The following is a 17509-nucleotide window of genomic DNA, read 5'->3' on the forward strand; positions in this document are numbered from 1 at the left end:
TATTATTATTATTATTATTATTATTATTATATCTCTGAACAACTTTCCTCTGCAAAGAAGTTTACAAGTACGACAAGTACGACATAACCTTTAAAACATACAGTGTTGTGGACACAGTGTGTTTTTTCTTTCATTTTTTATAATCGTGTATAACATTCATGTTCGATGAAAAAATAATATTTGAGTCGGATGAAATCAAGTCACTCTGTTCATTACATGATATTCGAGAGATTGATATTTAAGTTCCTGTTGTTTTCTAACATGACGCAGACTAATATTTGTTTAAAGGCGTAGGTTATATTTTATTATACAGGAACTTATCGGAAAGCAACTAGTACATACCTCCAGGACTTATCCCATCTCAGGTTTGCGCAAACGATGAACATCTCACCATTGAGAATTCAGGATATCCGAGTAGACTATGATGATGCTTTTATATTTCTGTCAGCAACTTTACTTGATAGAGTGCCACCTACAGGTTTGTGCTCACCATTTCCTTTTACGCTAAAACAAAAAATATTTTCTTTTCTTGTAACAAGAGTTCCGATAATTCCCATAGTTGTAATCTTTCTTGATTAAATCCACTGTCTATTCTACTGATGGAATATTTGTCAAATATTTGGCATCATTTACATTAATTTTTTTAAAGTCAGTATAAATTCTGTTCCATAGGGAACATTCGCATTTGATTGTATATATTATCTTAAATGATGCAACATTAAAGAAATGAAAAAAAAAAAATAAAATAAAGTAAAATAAAAAAAAAAAAATAAGCGTTTTATGTCTTCTATCAATTTGTGATGTTTAGGTGCGTAATATCATTTTCGCATCTTGAAAGTTATAGTGAAATCAACTTCAAAATATCGTGATTTTAACCTGCGGCCACACAGATCTATGAGAACTTATGTTTCTTGATATTCGTATCTGAATTTGGTTTCTTAAGATTTTTTATATTGTTATGTATATTTGATTTAACTTTTATTTGATAATTTAATTGTTTGTTTGTTAGTTTTAATTATTTTTATTCCATTACATGCTATTGTAATGTAACTTTATTTACTGGATTTGACATTTTACAGAAATTATTTTGACATGGCTGTTTTTTCGTAAACACCTCATAATAGAAACTGTGTATTTAATGCTGACCTAGTTCCTGATCTTGATTTAGAATCAGTAAGAGTCGAAGTAAACAGCATTTAAAAAAAAATCTTTTCCAGAGTAAAAATCATTGGTTTTAGTCAAGGCCATACTGGGAGTACGTGATGCTAGGCGGCATGTACTAGCTTCTTTGTTGTTCTAGAAACATGATCATGTGACCCTCACACGGGAATCTGTTTTGCGTCTTAAATTAGTGCATAACTATTTTCCATAGAGACTTTAGTCAGTCGGGCTTTAAACCATTGACACTTAAGGGTGTTTTGTTGTGACTAGTTTGAGTTGATTTTTTTTTATTTTTCTTCAAATTATTTGGATTCCAAGAGATTATTTTCCCTGGAAATACTTGTGCTCTAATTTAATTCTTGGACAAAGACAGTTATAGACATTTACACAGAATTCAAACACTGGAATATTATTTTCTGTGATTCAACAAAGAACTGTTCACACATCAGTATGACACTGATCACATCATACGTCATCGTCTTTCATTTTGGATTTCATCGGGATTCAAACTCATTTTTATTAGGACATTTTATTACTAGGACTTCTATTTTTTAATTCTTGGATTAATCTTGGATTATTTTTAGATTTGATTCGTAGAACGTAAGTTCTTTTTCTCATTTTTAACTTGTTTTCTAGGGAAATAAATTATTTGTTAAATTTTACAAAACTTGTTGTCTTCACTCTTTTCTTGATGCGTTTTGTAAGAGCCTAAACGTAACAATATATAACTTACACTTCTAAATATGTTCACTACCAGAGGCTGTTTTTCCGAGATCATAAGTGACGGATTCAAAATCAGATCAGGGCAATCAATTTCTTCGTTTCTTGTACCCACACAACCTCCGTGTTTTAAAATAAAGTAGACGGTATATATGATTTACTTTCTTAACAATTCAATTTCGGATGCTATATCCGTTAGGATGTAGCTTCAGGTGTTGTCCAGTCTGTATTATATTCATATATGTTCTCAGCGAAGATGTCATGAAATTCGGAATTTGATTGATTTATTGATTTTATTTATTGATTGATTGGCGCTATAAGGTTACATTGGCACCCTAATCACAGAGCTATCGCGGCTTCAGAATTCAGAGTAGGATCGTGCTAAACTCTTTATCCGAAGATTCAGCATAGTAAAATTGGACTAAGCAAACACGATTCTATATTTTTTTTAATAGCTCAATTCACATACACACCAAAAAGAGTGGTTGAAAAAGTGGAGGATACTGTTGTTTACAATATCTACTTTCCATGGGACTGTGCCCAGATCTGCGTGAATGACGTCAATAATTACACCTGCAACAGTTTCGATTTTTGCTCGGCTGACAGCACCTGTCATCTTAGTAAACTCCATATTCCTGATGGATCAGCTCTCCTTATCAACAGCACCGTGTGTGACCACTTTTCAAGTCAGTATCTGCATTCATATATATATATATATATATATATATATATATATATATATATATATATATATATATATATATATATATATATATATATATATATATATATATATATATATATATATATATAAAATCTTTACTCTCGTAGTGCCCTTCCTTATCAGCCTTGACTGAAGACAGCAAAATCATACAAAATATGCTTTTTTTGTATAATCTGTACTCTCGTAGTTGTCTTTTTTTTAGTATTATAAAGGTTTTGAATCAATTGTCTTATTTTATTTACTTGTGCCCTTCCTTGTCAGCCTTGACTGTAGTCAGCAATCGTACAAAATATGCTCCTTTTTTGTATAATCTGTACTTTCGTAATTGTCTTTTTTTGAGTATTAAAAAGGTTTTGAATCAATTGTCTTATTTTATCTACTTGTGCCCTTCCTTATCAGCCTAAACTGAATTCAGCAATCGTACAAAATATGCTTTTTTGTGTAAAACTCTAGTTGCAAGATATTCACAAACATCATCTTTTTTAAAACTACAAGAACTGTACTAAGACACATTTAGAAGTTGTTTTATTTTAAACAAAAAACTACATAAATAATAAATATAAAACCTCTAACGGACATATAACAAAAAGTTTAATTTCAATTTCACGGGAAAATTTCTGTATGCTCACAGGAATTTTGACCGGAAGCGTATAAGCTTTCTAACAGAAAAAGGACAGATGAGTAACCTTTCGGAAATGGTAAATATAAACGTATATATTTTTTTCTTTGTTTCTTATAGGGACAGTGGACGGTCCTAGAGTACATCAGTTGACAATTCTTGAAGCATTTACAAAGTTACGTATGGCTGTATATCAAGGATCATTTGAACTGTATGTTAAAGATCTGGATCTGGTAAGCATACATACATACATACATACATACATACATGCATACATGCATACACAAATTAAGACAGACATATACATTTTATATGTTTTTAGGAGAAGGTTTCATTTTTAAATTTTTATTTTGGTAAATTTTCTGTTTAACTGCATGGTTAATTGATTTTTAGAATTGATTTGGCATACAGATAATGTATGTTTTTATTCTGTACTGCATGCATGTATGTATATTATATATATATATATATATATATATATATATATATATATATATATATATGTGTGTGTGTGTGTGTGTGTGTGTGTGTGTGTGTTCTTCGATTTTGTTGTTTTTGATGGGGATGTAAACTTAGCTTATGTAGTGGCATCGATAAAACAGGTTTGCATTAGTCCAGATAGTGTTAGAATGGATTTTTAATGAAAATTAGTACAATAAAGGAGATGCGCCTTTTACTTAAAGAATTTTAATTCCAACAATTTATGCACACGTTTGGTAAGTGTTCTCACTGACGAAAGTATAGTCGATAGATCTTTTCCATTGTGTTATACCTTTTCTACAATGACTGGAAGTTTTAATTTTTATCACTTGGGAACTGCTCTCTTTAGTTAGTAATTTTTGTAATTGAACCCTTTACAAATATACTTTCCTAAGAATTTATGTTTTGATGTGCCATGTTACATTACAATCAAAAGTTCTGACGAACGAATTTCGATTAATGTTGTTTAATGCTTAGATTATGATAAAAAAAATCATCTGACCCATATCATGCTTAGTTCATGAAATTAATTTTCTCAGTATACATTATCATTCACAATTGACATTCTATATTGACTGGGATATAAATACATGAAAATATTAATTGGATATATACATGTTTACTTTTAGATATACAAGGCAGTGGACGTAACAGTCACTTTTGGTATGCATTCACTGTAAACTTTCTCTACCTTTATGATCTTGGAAGCTTTATGGTCACAAATTTGTATTCTTAAATTATTGTATCAAATGGTCAAATCATAATCTGAAATATGTTATCATCTGGTTTAATTTTGTGTAGTCGTGAAGAAAATAACTGAAATACTTTTGGGTTTAACGGCCTGAGTTGAAATGATGGACAACCCGTTACACTAGCAACACCTGTTGATAATCGAACAGCAAGAACCAACACTGTAATCTCGACACGAGAATTAGGCGTATGCACCTTACAAACCATAGATCAAGTGTGTTCTGTAGTGGTGATGGCTGGAATTACTTCTTATTTGTCTTCAAATCATTGTGACATATGCAAATACTAAAAAACTACGCGTTGATTGGGTGTATTAGGGAAGAATGAATGAAAACTCTAATTGTTATGGAGGCCTTCATGACTAACATGCTAAGTTTCTGTTTTTGCTGTTCGATTTGTTCATCAAATTCAAACTTACTGCGCTTAAGAATCATGAAATAAACACTTTCCTTTGCAAATGAAATTAAACTGCTGTATTTGCATGCTTGTTAAAAGCCAGATCGCTTACTATATGGGCATCAGTAACAATTACAACATGCCCCTCTTTAATGTTTTAAAGTCATAACAAGTGTATCCAAGTCCTACATTTTATAAGATGGATTACCAACCAGAACAAGTGTATATAAATTCTACCTTTTATAGGATGGATTACCAACCAGAACAAGTGTATATAAATTCTACCTTTTATAGGATGGATTACCAACCAGAACAAGTGTATCTAAATCCTACATTTTATAGAATTGATTACCAACCAGAACAAGTGTATATAAATTCTACCTTTTATAGGATCGATTACCAACCATAACAAGTGTATATAAATTCTACCTTTTATAGGATCGATTACCAACCATAACAAGTGTATATAAATTCTACCTTTTATAGGATCGATTACCAACCAGAACAAGTGTATATAAATTCTACCTTTTATAGGATCGATTACCAACCAGAACAAGTGTATATAAATTCTACCTTTTATAGGATGGATTACCAACCAGAACAAGTGTATATAAATTCTACCTTTTATAGGATGGATTACCAACCAGAACAAGTGTATATAAATTCTACCTTTTATAGGATGGATTACCAACCAGAACAAGAGTACATAAATTCTACTTTTTATAGGATCGATTACCAACCAGAACAAGTGTATATAAATTCTACCTTTTATAGGATCGATTACCAACAAGAACAAGTGTATATAAATTCTACCTTTTATAGGATTGATTACCAATCAAAACAAATGTATATAAATTCTACCTTTTATAGGATTGATTACCAATCAGAACAAGTGTATATAAATTCTACCTTTTATAGGATGGATTACCAACCAGAACAAGTGTATATAAATTCTACCTTTTATAGGATGGATTACCAACCAGAACAAGTGTATATAAATTCTACCTTTTATAGGATGGATTACAAACCAGCCTCAGCTGGTTCAGCTGCCTAAGCTACCTGACATGTTTTCATATAAGCTGGAGATAGTGTCACCTGGCAGTGCGATGGTATACAATGCTCAGGTAAGTAGCGATGATGTGCCATACTATTTTCCATAGGCATAATGGTATGTATGTATGTATGTATGTATGTATGTATGTATGTATATTTAAAATCATTTGCATGTAAAATTTTATACACGTTTCTGAATATAATTCTTTGAAAATCTTGGATACAAAACCCCTTGGAAACTGGTCTATCATCAGACGCTAGCGTGTTTTCTTTTCTTCTCCTTTCTTATAAATCGGCATGACATTAGTTAGCATTCACTGTGCGGGGAGCATAATGGTTTCAACTGATATATTCATTAGTATAATTAATTGAGAAATAATGCAATGATTTGGAATTCCTTGTTATTTTATTTCAAGTTGTTGTCTAACAAACACGAAATTCAAAATGACCACAGCAGGTAGGACTGTTATTCCATGTGCATTTACAACTTGTCAAAGAGGATTTGTTCCAGAAATATTTTGTTCATATTGCCCTAAGGATCCTTCAGCTGACCGTAATTTATGAGCCGAGAAATTTGTTGGTGTCTGCGATGTAAATGGATATGTGTGGACGAAAGTGTCTGCACGGATTTGCACATGTTAGCGACAAGTCAAGATCGACCGCTAAACCCTCAGTCAGTATTAGAGAGAGAGAGAGAGAGAGAGAGAGAGAGAGAGAGAGATGAATGGTCATATTGATATTTAAATATAATATCTAACTTCCTTTTGTATTTCGATAGGTACTGTATGCATCGAAATACAAACTCGTCAAGTATGATTTTCATACAGCAAATTCACAGCCACCTTTCTACTCTAGCAATCCAGTTACAGTTATCCATGATTTTAATACAGGTAAGTAATCTATGCATGTTGCCTGTTACATTTCTTTAACAGCACACTAACTCATATGTATACATTTCAGCGTTATTGACCTTCATGTTCAGGTGATGCTAATTTGTTCCAGATAGTTTCATGCGTTTATAAACATTATTTTCAAACAAATCAAGCTCGACAAACACTTAATTGGTTTGAGTATTGTAGAGACAAAGACAACATTTTCTATTTATAATTGTAACCCTTTAGTATCAGAGACCCAAAATTTACACTTGATGAAAATGCTTATAGTTGCATGGCAACACTGAATGTTTTAGAGATCTTAGTCGTCCTACAAAGTGAATGGTTTTTTAAATTTGTATAAATTTGTAGCACAAATATCACACTCCATATCAGTGGTTAATCGTTTATGTTCTGTGGTGTTTTGTGTGGATTTGCACAAAAATATCAGTAGTAACATTATTTTCAATTCCAACTGAAGGTAAAACGACACATGAAAAAATATGGAAAATAAAAAAGATTAAAGAAGAAAGGTTTTGGTTTGAACTTTGTTCGACAACAACGAAAATAGCTCAGAATTGCTTTGACATAATTGTATCGACGTAGCAGTGAAAAACGTGTCTCATATTTCGCTCCTGTGAATTATCAAAATTATTTCTCATGTAAAATTTAGGAATTCACGGCCTATAATAAAATATAGATTTGATAATACTTTGTACATCTCATTAAATATCTTGCACAGATAGTATACGCCTTAAACTCCTCGCCAATAATAATGTTTCCACACTGTCAAATGTGAAATTCACGACACCACACGTTTCATCGAGATACTTTACAAGCACAAAACTGACCGCAACTAATGAAATGAAAGGCGCTAACAGATTTCACCTGCGCTGCCTTTGACGCATTCTTTGCATCTCCTGGAAGGACAGAGTTGCTAACATAGAAGTTCTTGAGCGTGCACACAACCTCATCATGGTCTCGTTACTAAGAATAGATTATGGATGTGTATCAAAGGACATCCTCTATCACGAGCTTGCCTCTGGCAAAAGGCCACCTGCACTCCGTAGATGTATGCAGATTCTATGTATTTGTTTAATTTGTTTCCGATGCAGACCATAGCAAATGAACGCCCTGTCATAGAAATTTAGACTTCAGCCTCGGGGTCACTGAGACAAATGCTAAGGTCAATCCGAGTAATATTTTTGTTTTGTTTTTGTCAATAATACGCATTATGTGCAATTTCACACAAATAAAATATCAAATACAAATATTCACAGACATATTTAACAATTTTATGTTACTGGGTATCCGAATCCATCCAAGTCTTCTGTTCTTTCAGTATTGGTAACCCATATGTGCGCAGGTTTCCTACCATTATTTTGATAAGCTTGAACACCGATAAAACATAAGATAGAACACCAACACTTTTTAATAACATGAAAATCTCTGCACCTAAGGTGCATCACATATTGCGTTTTTTATTCTTTCCCATTTCTCTCATCATTATTCAGAATAAAAGCATCATATTGATCAAATGATACAGTGTTCAAAATCATAGATAAAGCAAGTTTTTTTAAACGTACGATTTATTATGTGGATTAAGTTGGATTGGTTACAATAATGAATTTTTCTAATGCAGTAGACCCACTCATGACCAGAGTCTTCACGTTTCTTTGCTTCGCCTGTCTTTGTTCAGAGAATTTGAACGTATTAGTGTTGTTATTCAACTATCATATATTCAAACGTTACCTACGCATATTAATATCTTCATTCCCTCATCAGTAAAACTGTAACCAATAAACTTCTCACATGTATAAAAGTCCTGGTCTCTATGCTGTCACTTCTACTGCCAGAAAAATGGAAGAACTTCAAAACGATCTTTTCAGTTGTCTTGTGTCCATTTCACATTTTATATGACCAGGAACAATAGTGTACCCATCAAATCCATCTCGGCGATAGAAAGGACAATGAACTCACTTCAACAGTTCAATCTGCCTCCACGTAATCCCCCCCCCCCCCCGTATTGTGGAGACCTTTTAATCCACATTTGGGCAGAAACGCCGCTGCAAAACAAGAAACAGAATGAAAGAAAAGCTAATATGGATCTGTATTCTGTTTTGTTATTTTGTGTAATAGTCTCTTCAGCTGAAGAACATTATAAACTGACATCAATCATTACATTACTGAGAACAATAAATCAAATTGAAGTTAATCGTTTTTGCGAGCAAAATATGTGTCTCCCTGTGACCACCAAAACTGAGCTAGAATCTTCATAATCTACAAGGGTCTTTGGCATTTCTTAAAATATACGCGTATTAAATTTGGTCCAGTTTGGGCGTATGGCGTTCGAGACAATGCAGCTTACAAGCTGATGTCGTTTTCTAAACAACATTGAAACCAAGCGGTTTAAACCAAGAATTCTTGACGCAATGCATAAATAATATTATCTTTTCGCAGCCGACACATTTTCTTTTGAATAATTATCTAAATTTGCTTACTATTCACCCAATAGCCTATAATTACTACACGAACAATGAAGTATCCAGGATATAATTTACGCTTACATAAATTTACGTAAAATAACATGTCCTTATGGCCCGTAATTTTCTAGGTCAATATAAAATATTTTCCAGCATCCGCAAGAAGTTAAATTAAACTAGTTGAAACATTATAACTTTAAAGGTTTCATCCCTGTAGAAAGAGTCATGTACAAATTTGCAAACACATTTTTTTCTATTTTATGTGTTTGTCTTGTCATTAAGAGTCTACAACGCTCAGGCAAGTTAGATACTAGTTTTGTACTGTTCATTGTCAGTTTATTGCATTTATCTTAATCAATCCCTGACAAATGTGATCCTTTGCTGGATCCAGTGTACTTGAAATAACTCTTATTTGCCATATGATTTGTATTATATATATATATATATATATATATATATATATATATATATATATATATATATATATATATATATATATATATATATATATATATATATATATATATATATATATATATATATATATATATTTGTATTAAATTTTCTCCAACATTGACACAGTACATTATTTACATACGTTTTAGGAATAGCCTATAACATAGACCGAATTTATGACAACTGCACAATTACACAAATTCCCAACAACGGCGTAGATTCAATCCAAGACAACACTTACAAGAAGACGGACAGTTCCTACATCCTGAGAATGAGAAACCCGATGGAATTGTTTAAAATTGACAACACATACAGATTTGTCGGTCAGGTAAGTTTATCAAGTATTAATTTATTCCGGTAAACAATTCGGTACAGTTACTTTCCAATTTCTTTTGAGTAAGAATTTAATGGTTTTCATGAAAATGAATGCATCATAAAAGTACATAAATACATTTTATAATGAGGCTTCAGTTCCCCTTGAAAATGTTTGTCATGAACATAAATTTGCTCCAACAGCAAAAAATAAAATTACTACCCAGAATTTCATAAAGTAGTACAAAAATGATTATTTATTCAACATTTATAGTCTACAGAATATCCTGATAAATTTTATTCAAAAATTGGTCAGAATTTTGTCATGCTGCCCTAACAGTTGCACACTGCCGGATTAAGGCATCCCATGGCCCTACGCACTGAAAATATTAGGGTGCCTTCCCCACCTACAGAATGTGTAATTAAAGAAAGAAAAGATATATTAAAAGCTTAAAAGTGGGAAAATAACAGTGTTGCCATCATTTCAAATAAACATACTAGTACATGCAAATCGAAATGGACATATATTATAATTTATTCAATTTTATCATCAGCATTTAATTTGAATTTTCTTCGGTGTCCCTGTTAGGTTAGTGCCTAAAGCACATTCTTAATTTGCTTAATGGGTAATCCGGCCCTGCATTTGCACCTAACCTAGGCATCTGGGGAATAGTTTTGTTGAAAAAGATACTGTAATAAAGTATAAAATACTGTCACACTATATCTCGTACATAAGTTATATCATTTTAGATGACTGTGACACAGCCGACCCATAATTAAGTCAGATTCTGAAAAAGAAAACGTGCAAGGCACGTGTTAACGTTATCCCTGTGTCACTAAATAGACGATCTGTGCTCGACCTAAACCTGATGTGCCTCAGCAAATTTATTAGATGTAATAGAAAAATAAAGCCAGTCACCAGGACAAAGTTATCGTTTACAAACCTTGGGAAAGTGAGTCTATTACGAAAACATCTACAATACATGCAATACTTAACATTTTTGTCCTTAGCACAGGGGTTTCCTAAATCCTAAGGCAAGTTGAACATTACGATCTGGTTTGATTTGGTGGTAAGATAAAGGTTGCATATAATGAGTTAAAACAATACACTGGTCATTGTGGTTTAATACTGTCTTGAAGAGAGAATGCATAATGGACGATAATGGATATTGAAAAACTAGTATCTAAGACTGTTTATATTGTTACCAGCCAGGGGTATTTGCTTGACCGATCGGTGTCAAACACTGGCGCGATTCCCGCTAGAAGTCACAAGTTTACACCAGATTTCCAAAGACTTCTATACAACTTCAGTTGTAAATTAGAAGGCCCGACGTTTCCATTCTATGCATAAATTTTACTCTAATCAATGCAAGACCACGAATCTCACGACTTGCTAAATATACATCAACGGCACATCTACATGGTTTCTCTTCATCAACTTTCCGTACCGTCATCATTTGAAGCCGTAGAAACTATACAACTGTCCCCTAACACAATGAACGATTTTAACTACGCCACCTTAGGCAAGTCAATTCATGGTTTCAAGGCACATTTCGCTATTACAACTGCATCACATTTGTTACCGTGGCAACATAATCGGTATCTGCCGAGTCCCTTTTTATTGATTCCATTATGTAATTTACCGGTTTCCTACCGTTAATACTGCCACTGCAGTCACACTACCAATATACACCACTAGATTTTAATAGGGACTATATTATTCTAGGGATACTCGTGCGGTTTTGACCTGAATTCACGAAAAGTGAAACATGGCATCATATAAACTCACTAACACTTCACTCCGTGACGTTTGCTTCTAGTAATTGGCTAATTATTTTGGGCTAAAGAATATTTCCATTGAACCGAAATCCAATAATCAGACAACTAATCACAAAAATCTAAGAATTTCTTAAAACGGGGCGCTATAACCAAATGCGCATACTCCAAATTTATTACAATATAATCTTTGCATTATATGGCTCTGAAACTCACCGCGTGCATCTGAATGAATATTAGACTCACTTCATTGTTGGGACTCAAATTGAATATATGCAAACTAAAAACTATCAAAATAGATGCATTAAACAATTTTCATGCGCATAGATACATATATAATAAGATATAACTTGGTTTCTAAATGTTGGCCTTGAAAATGTAAACAAGACTGTGAAATCGATTTTGGAAACAATAGCCAAACATGTAAACAAATTATAGGAAAACTAAATCGACAGAGTAAATTTAGCCCCCCCCCCCCGCAAAATGTAGTAAACGATCATGAAATTCAATGAATGCGATTTAGTTATAAGCTGTTTATAATTTATTTTTATACATAATCGTATGCATAAGTTCAATAACTAACAAGCCAGGTTCATGAAAAAAGAAAAGTGATCTTTCATGACTCAGCCATTAAGAGGATCTTGTGTAGGATATATTCTAGTGCAGCTTGCTAGCAGTCATGTATGTTTCGACTCTATGACCATAAACTAAGTAACAGAAAGAAGCATACCAAATTTTATATAAAACTTAGTAAATAATTTAATTATGAAAGTTATGAAATAATCCAAACATGTCTCCTCTCAAATTATATATAAACACAACATTAAATACATCTACAGACTGATATTAACATAAGAACATATGAAATAAGAATGCGAAATAGGAATGAAATAATTGTTCAGTTCTCTCGTTATATTCACACATTTGGGCCTAAAACGCTATTTTTTTCTACTTACTAAGTGACATTTCGTACTACCCAACTTCGTAAAAGAACCCACCTAATCAACCCATTCAGTGAGAAATTGACTCAATTCTCCTAAGAATCCATCTGATCGACCGAACCAATAGGAAATAACACCAAACTAGTAAACAAGTTTATTATCAGTATTATTGTTAATGATCGTAAACACTATTTATATCTCCTATGCAATCTACAGGAATATTAATATCTTAAAATAGAACCTATACACATGTGCAAAAATTAGCTATCTAATATTTTGCTTAAAAGCGTTCACTACAATTTACAGTCATGAAAAAAAATTAAACAAAAGATAGATATACATAAGAAATAAATATTTTCAGACGTTAAAATGTCGACCTCGTCATCGCGACTCACGTTTGCAAATAAGGATGAGTTTATATCGAATGAAAATTGAATCTAGGTTGCTTGAAATAGTTAGCCAATTTAATGAGAAATTACTTTAACAGCGCATGTAGTAAAAAGGAGTCGCAAATATAAAATTGTATAGAGACATTAAATCCTAATTCCAAATGAATCAGTCTGTCGTCATTGCCCATATGTGCCAAAATGGCCATATGTATCGACCAATATTATCAATATTTCCTTACATTCCAGAGAACGACAAGAGGAATTTTATGCAACGTTTTCGAATCCTTACGCACTGATTTTCAGCTCCCAGACTACAACGGAACATTCCATTCTATTTTCCAGTTTTATTTCCTCGAGGTAATTTTGTAAGTTTGAAATAAACTGGTCAAGATTCCAGACGTTTTTGTATGGCATGTTTTATTTTGGAGAATATTGTTTGGATTGGATAAAAATACCAATTACGCATCATAAAAAAGTTTCAATGTATGCTGAACTAACATGCCAGAAATATATCTGATTTTCCTGTTTGAAGTATATCTTTCGTCTCACTATTAAAGTATTCTGTACATTGTACCTTTATATTTTATTTTATTTCCATCTTTCTTGCAGGACTATGTTTGCATTTATTTGAAAGGGTTTTTCTTCCCAAAGTTTTTTTTTTACTGTTTTTTTATCTTTACATTTTTAACTACATTTTTAATGTGCAGTATATAGCCAAAATTGTACACCCTGGTATATATCATCCTCCTCAATGCTATTTACGTCATCATTTATTCTGTTTCTGTCCTCGGCACCGGATGACACCATCAGAATGGGTGACACCATCAGACTATCTATAAAAGTTTTGAATTTTTGTTCAAGAAGGAGGTCCATTGGTGGTGGTGGTGGTGGTGGTGGGGCACCGTTAGTTCCCGCACATGACTGTCTATATAAGTTTTGAATTTTTGTGCAGGAAGGGGGTCCATGGGGGGTGACGCCATGAGTTACCTCACTCGGTGACACCAACCCTAGTAACGCCACTGTCACTAAATAATTCTACTCCCTCTCTTACTTCTTTCTTCCTTTTTTCTTTTATTTCTGTTGCTGCTATTTTGTTATCGAGCTATCCCTTACACTGGACAACAAATTTTTACAAAAGTCATGTTACTGAAATAAAATTAGTCAATTCTTATCAATTTTTATGTGCTGAACACGAATATGACAGTCAAATTGCAAAATTGGCTCTAGTTTTTTTGTAATCTGCAAGAAATTAATGTTTACATAACGAAATGCATTTTCCAATAGTAAAAGGTCAACTGTAATAGCCTACCTATAAAAAATCAAGTCATTGACTACATCTTAGATTTCTTCGCCTGTCTCTTGTACAGCTGTTCGGGAGCATCTCTGAGGAGTGTCCAGCAGTAGTCAGCCAGCATTGTAGTGGACCATTTTCCCTGGTATCTTTGTTCCATTGTTGCGATATCTTGATGAAAACGTTCGCCGTGTTCATCACTAACAATACCACAGTTGCTAGGAAAGAAATCCAAATGGGAATGAAGGAAGTGAATCTTTAGAGACATATTGCAGCCAAGTTTCTTATACTTCATCAACATGTCTTCTACTAGTTCCTTATAGTTTTCTGCCCTAACATTTCCGAGGAAGTTTGTAGAAACTAGGCGAAAAGCATTCCATGCTTGTTTCGCGTCACCTTCCAGCAAGTTGTTGAACCGGTCATCTTTGAAAAGCTCTCGAATCTGAGGACCCACAAAAACTCCCTCTTTAATCTTTGCTTCGCTGAGTCGAGGGAATTTTTCATGCAGGTATCGGAATGCTGGCAAAGTCCGGTCAATGGCTTTCACGAAGTTCTTCATCAAACCTAGTTTGATGTGAAGGGGTGGTAACAAGATTTTCTGAGCCTCAACCAGAGCTGGGTGTTGGATATTCTTCTCTCCAATGGCTACATTCTGCCTGTGAGTCCATTCCTTCCTCATGTAGTGCATTTCCCTTGCTCGGCTATCCCACTCGCATAAGAAACACATGCATTTTGTATATCCTTGCTGCAGTCCCATTAAAAGGGCAACTACCTTCAAATCACCACAGAGGTGCCAGCTGTACTTGTTATACTCAATGGAATTCAGTAGCTGCCTTAAGTTATCGTATGTCTCTTTCATGTGGACAGCATACGCTACTGGAATAGATGGAATAATGTTTCCATTGTGCAAAAGCACAGCCTTGAGACTCAGTTTCGAAGAGTCCACAAATAGTCTCCATTCTTGTGGGTCATGAGTGATTTTTAAAGCATTCATGAGGCCCTCAATATCGGAACAGAATATCAGATTACTTTCCTTTCTGAAGAAAGGCTCCAATTGCTGGTGGCGCTTTCGATATGCAGTAATTGTGACATCTTCTTCTAGAAGATTCCATTGTTGGAGTCTTGATCCTAGCAATTCTGCCTTGTTCTTTGATAAGTCCAAATCACGAATCAGGTCATTTAGTTCTTCCTGTGTTATTCTGTGTGGGGTTGATGATGCACCACAGTGAAAATCTGGATCACTGCATGCTGATGGACCAGGAGAAGAACAGGTCGACTCACCTTTGTCTTCGTCAGATGAATCAAGAGAATATTCTGCTGGAGGTTCTGGAATAGGAAGTCCCTCACCATGTGGAACTGGTCTCAATGCAGACGGAATGTTTGGGTAGACTATTCTCGACTTCTTTCGCTTCGTTATTCCGCCGGAAAGAGGAGGAACCAAGCAGAAGTAACAGTCATTTAGGTGGTTGCTTGGCTCTCTCCACACCATTGGGACTGCAAACGGCATTGATGACCTTTTGCAATTCAACCACTGTGAAAGCTGTGTTGTACATGTAGCACAGCATATATGCGGAGCCCAAGGCTTGTCTTGGTCACCAACCTTGCATCCGAAGTAAAGATGATATGCCTTCTTCACTTGAGAATTGATACTTTTCTTCTGGTTGGCAAATGTCACTTCCCCACAAATATAGCAAAAATTGTCCGCGGTATTAACACACTTTCGAGGCATTACTGTTCTTTATTGTACGTAAATGGATAAAATAATAAGTTTTATGTAACAGTAGCTTGAACTGTCTCGCACAACGTCTAAAATATTTTAAATGCTGAACCTATCTGATTGGCCTTTATATAGTACACTGCTTACGTCAGCTTCAGCAGCCGCCTGGCATTAGTATAATAGGCCTACACATGTATAGTACACTGCTGACGTCAACTTACTTCAGCAGCCGCATGGCATTAGTATTGCATTGCATCAGAAAATGATGCAATCAACTGTGGATGATGTGAGCATGATGGTATTATGCAATGTTACATCATTATTCCGGATGTTGCTGCAGTCCTACTGGAGAAATTTACACAGTGAAACATAGAAAATGAGGTATATGAATATCTTCAAAACGAGAGCCAATACAAATTTTTCACGGTTATATTCGTGTTCGGCACACCAAAATACTACAGATTAGGGCCTTTTCAAGTCAGTAATGATTTCACTGTTGACCAGTGTTATTTTCCAGGACAACGATGTATGCATCTTTTCTCCATCTATTATGCGTTTGTCATATTTAATCCAAAGCTATAGTGGAAATCAACAGTTGTGTATCTTTGTGTAACTTATAACCGACAGTCTTTTGTGTCTATGCTTAATTTGAAAAGACATTTTTATTCTAGACTGGATGGAAAGAAACTAGTACTGGACTGGGATCTTCTTCTATGCAACCAGTACGACTGGACATAACAGCTATCGAGGTAAATGAATTAGGGTAATCTTGGAAAAAAAAGACAGATTGTAGTTTATCGTATTTTAAAAACATACCATAAAGGATGGAATTGAAAAGATTAAACGAAACAAAGCATTTTAAAATTGTTTGCTTAATGCGAATTTATTTTCAGGTGTCGATTTTATTATTGTAATATAGTATTTATAGTTTCAAGCACAGTCTTCCTTGTAAAAATAATGACCGTATAAAATAAATTACTTTCGACTGATAATTTAGTATCAAATTTCAATGATAAAATACGATGTTTTTATCGACTTACATCCTTCAATGTTTCGGCATAAATTTATTTTTCTCTTTATGCATGCCAGTAGCTTCTCGTGGGTCGGTTGTTCTTTCCGGGTTCTTCCTTCACCATTAATACTGGCCGCCATGTATAGCCTATCTTGTGCTGAAAAATGGCGTTAAACCCTACAACAACAACAATAACAACAACTATTTATGCACTTCAAACTCTCATTTATTGCATTTATTTTAAAGAAGAAATGACATTTATTTATTTTCCATCATATTATCAAACTGTACAAAATACGAGAACGGTTATACAGGATTAGTTCGAGATCTCTTTGTAATGTTTTGGTAGGCAACATT

General features: G+C 33.7%; 1 protein-coding gene across 1 annotated transcript in view; it reads left to right on the forward strand.

Moving 5' to 3' along the window:
• The window catches only part of LOC149806717 (uncharacterized), a 109270-nt gene that overhangs the window by 72124 nt on the left and 19637 nt on the right, over positions 1–17509 (forward strand). The window contains exons 13-21 of the mRNA XM_089956882.1: positions 314–478; positions 2337–2567; positions 3345–3457; positions 4334–4367; positions 5865–5974; positions 6682–6793; positions 9864–10042; positions 13379–13489; positions 16812–16889. Of these exons, the coding sequence (XP_089813008.1) occupies positions 314–478; positions 2337–2567; positions 3345–3457; positions 4334–4367; positions 5865–5974; positions 6682–6793; positions 9864–10042; positions 13379–13489; positions 16812–16889 (1133 nt within the window). The remainder of the gene's footprint in view (positions 1–313; positions 479–2336; positions 2568–3344; positions 3458–4333; positions 4368–5864; positions 5975–6681; positions 6794–9863; positions 10043–13378; positions 13490–16811; positions 16890–17509) is intronic.

The sequence above is a fragment of the Sinohyriopsis cumingii genome, chromosome 1, assembly GCF_028554795.1.
Source record: "Sinohyriopsis cumingii isolate HCF-2022 chromosome 1, ASM2855479v2, whole genome shotgun sequence".
NCBI classification, from domain to species: Eukaryota; Metazoa; Mollusca; class Bivalvia; order Unionida; family Unionidae; genus Sinohyriopsis; species Sinohyriopsis cumingii.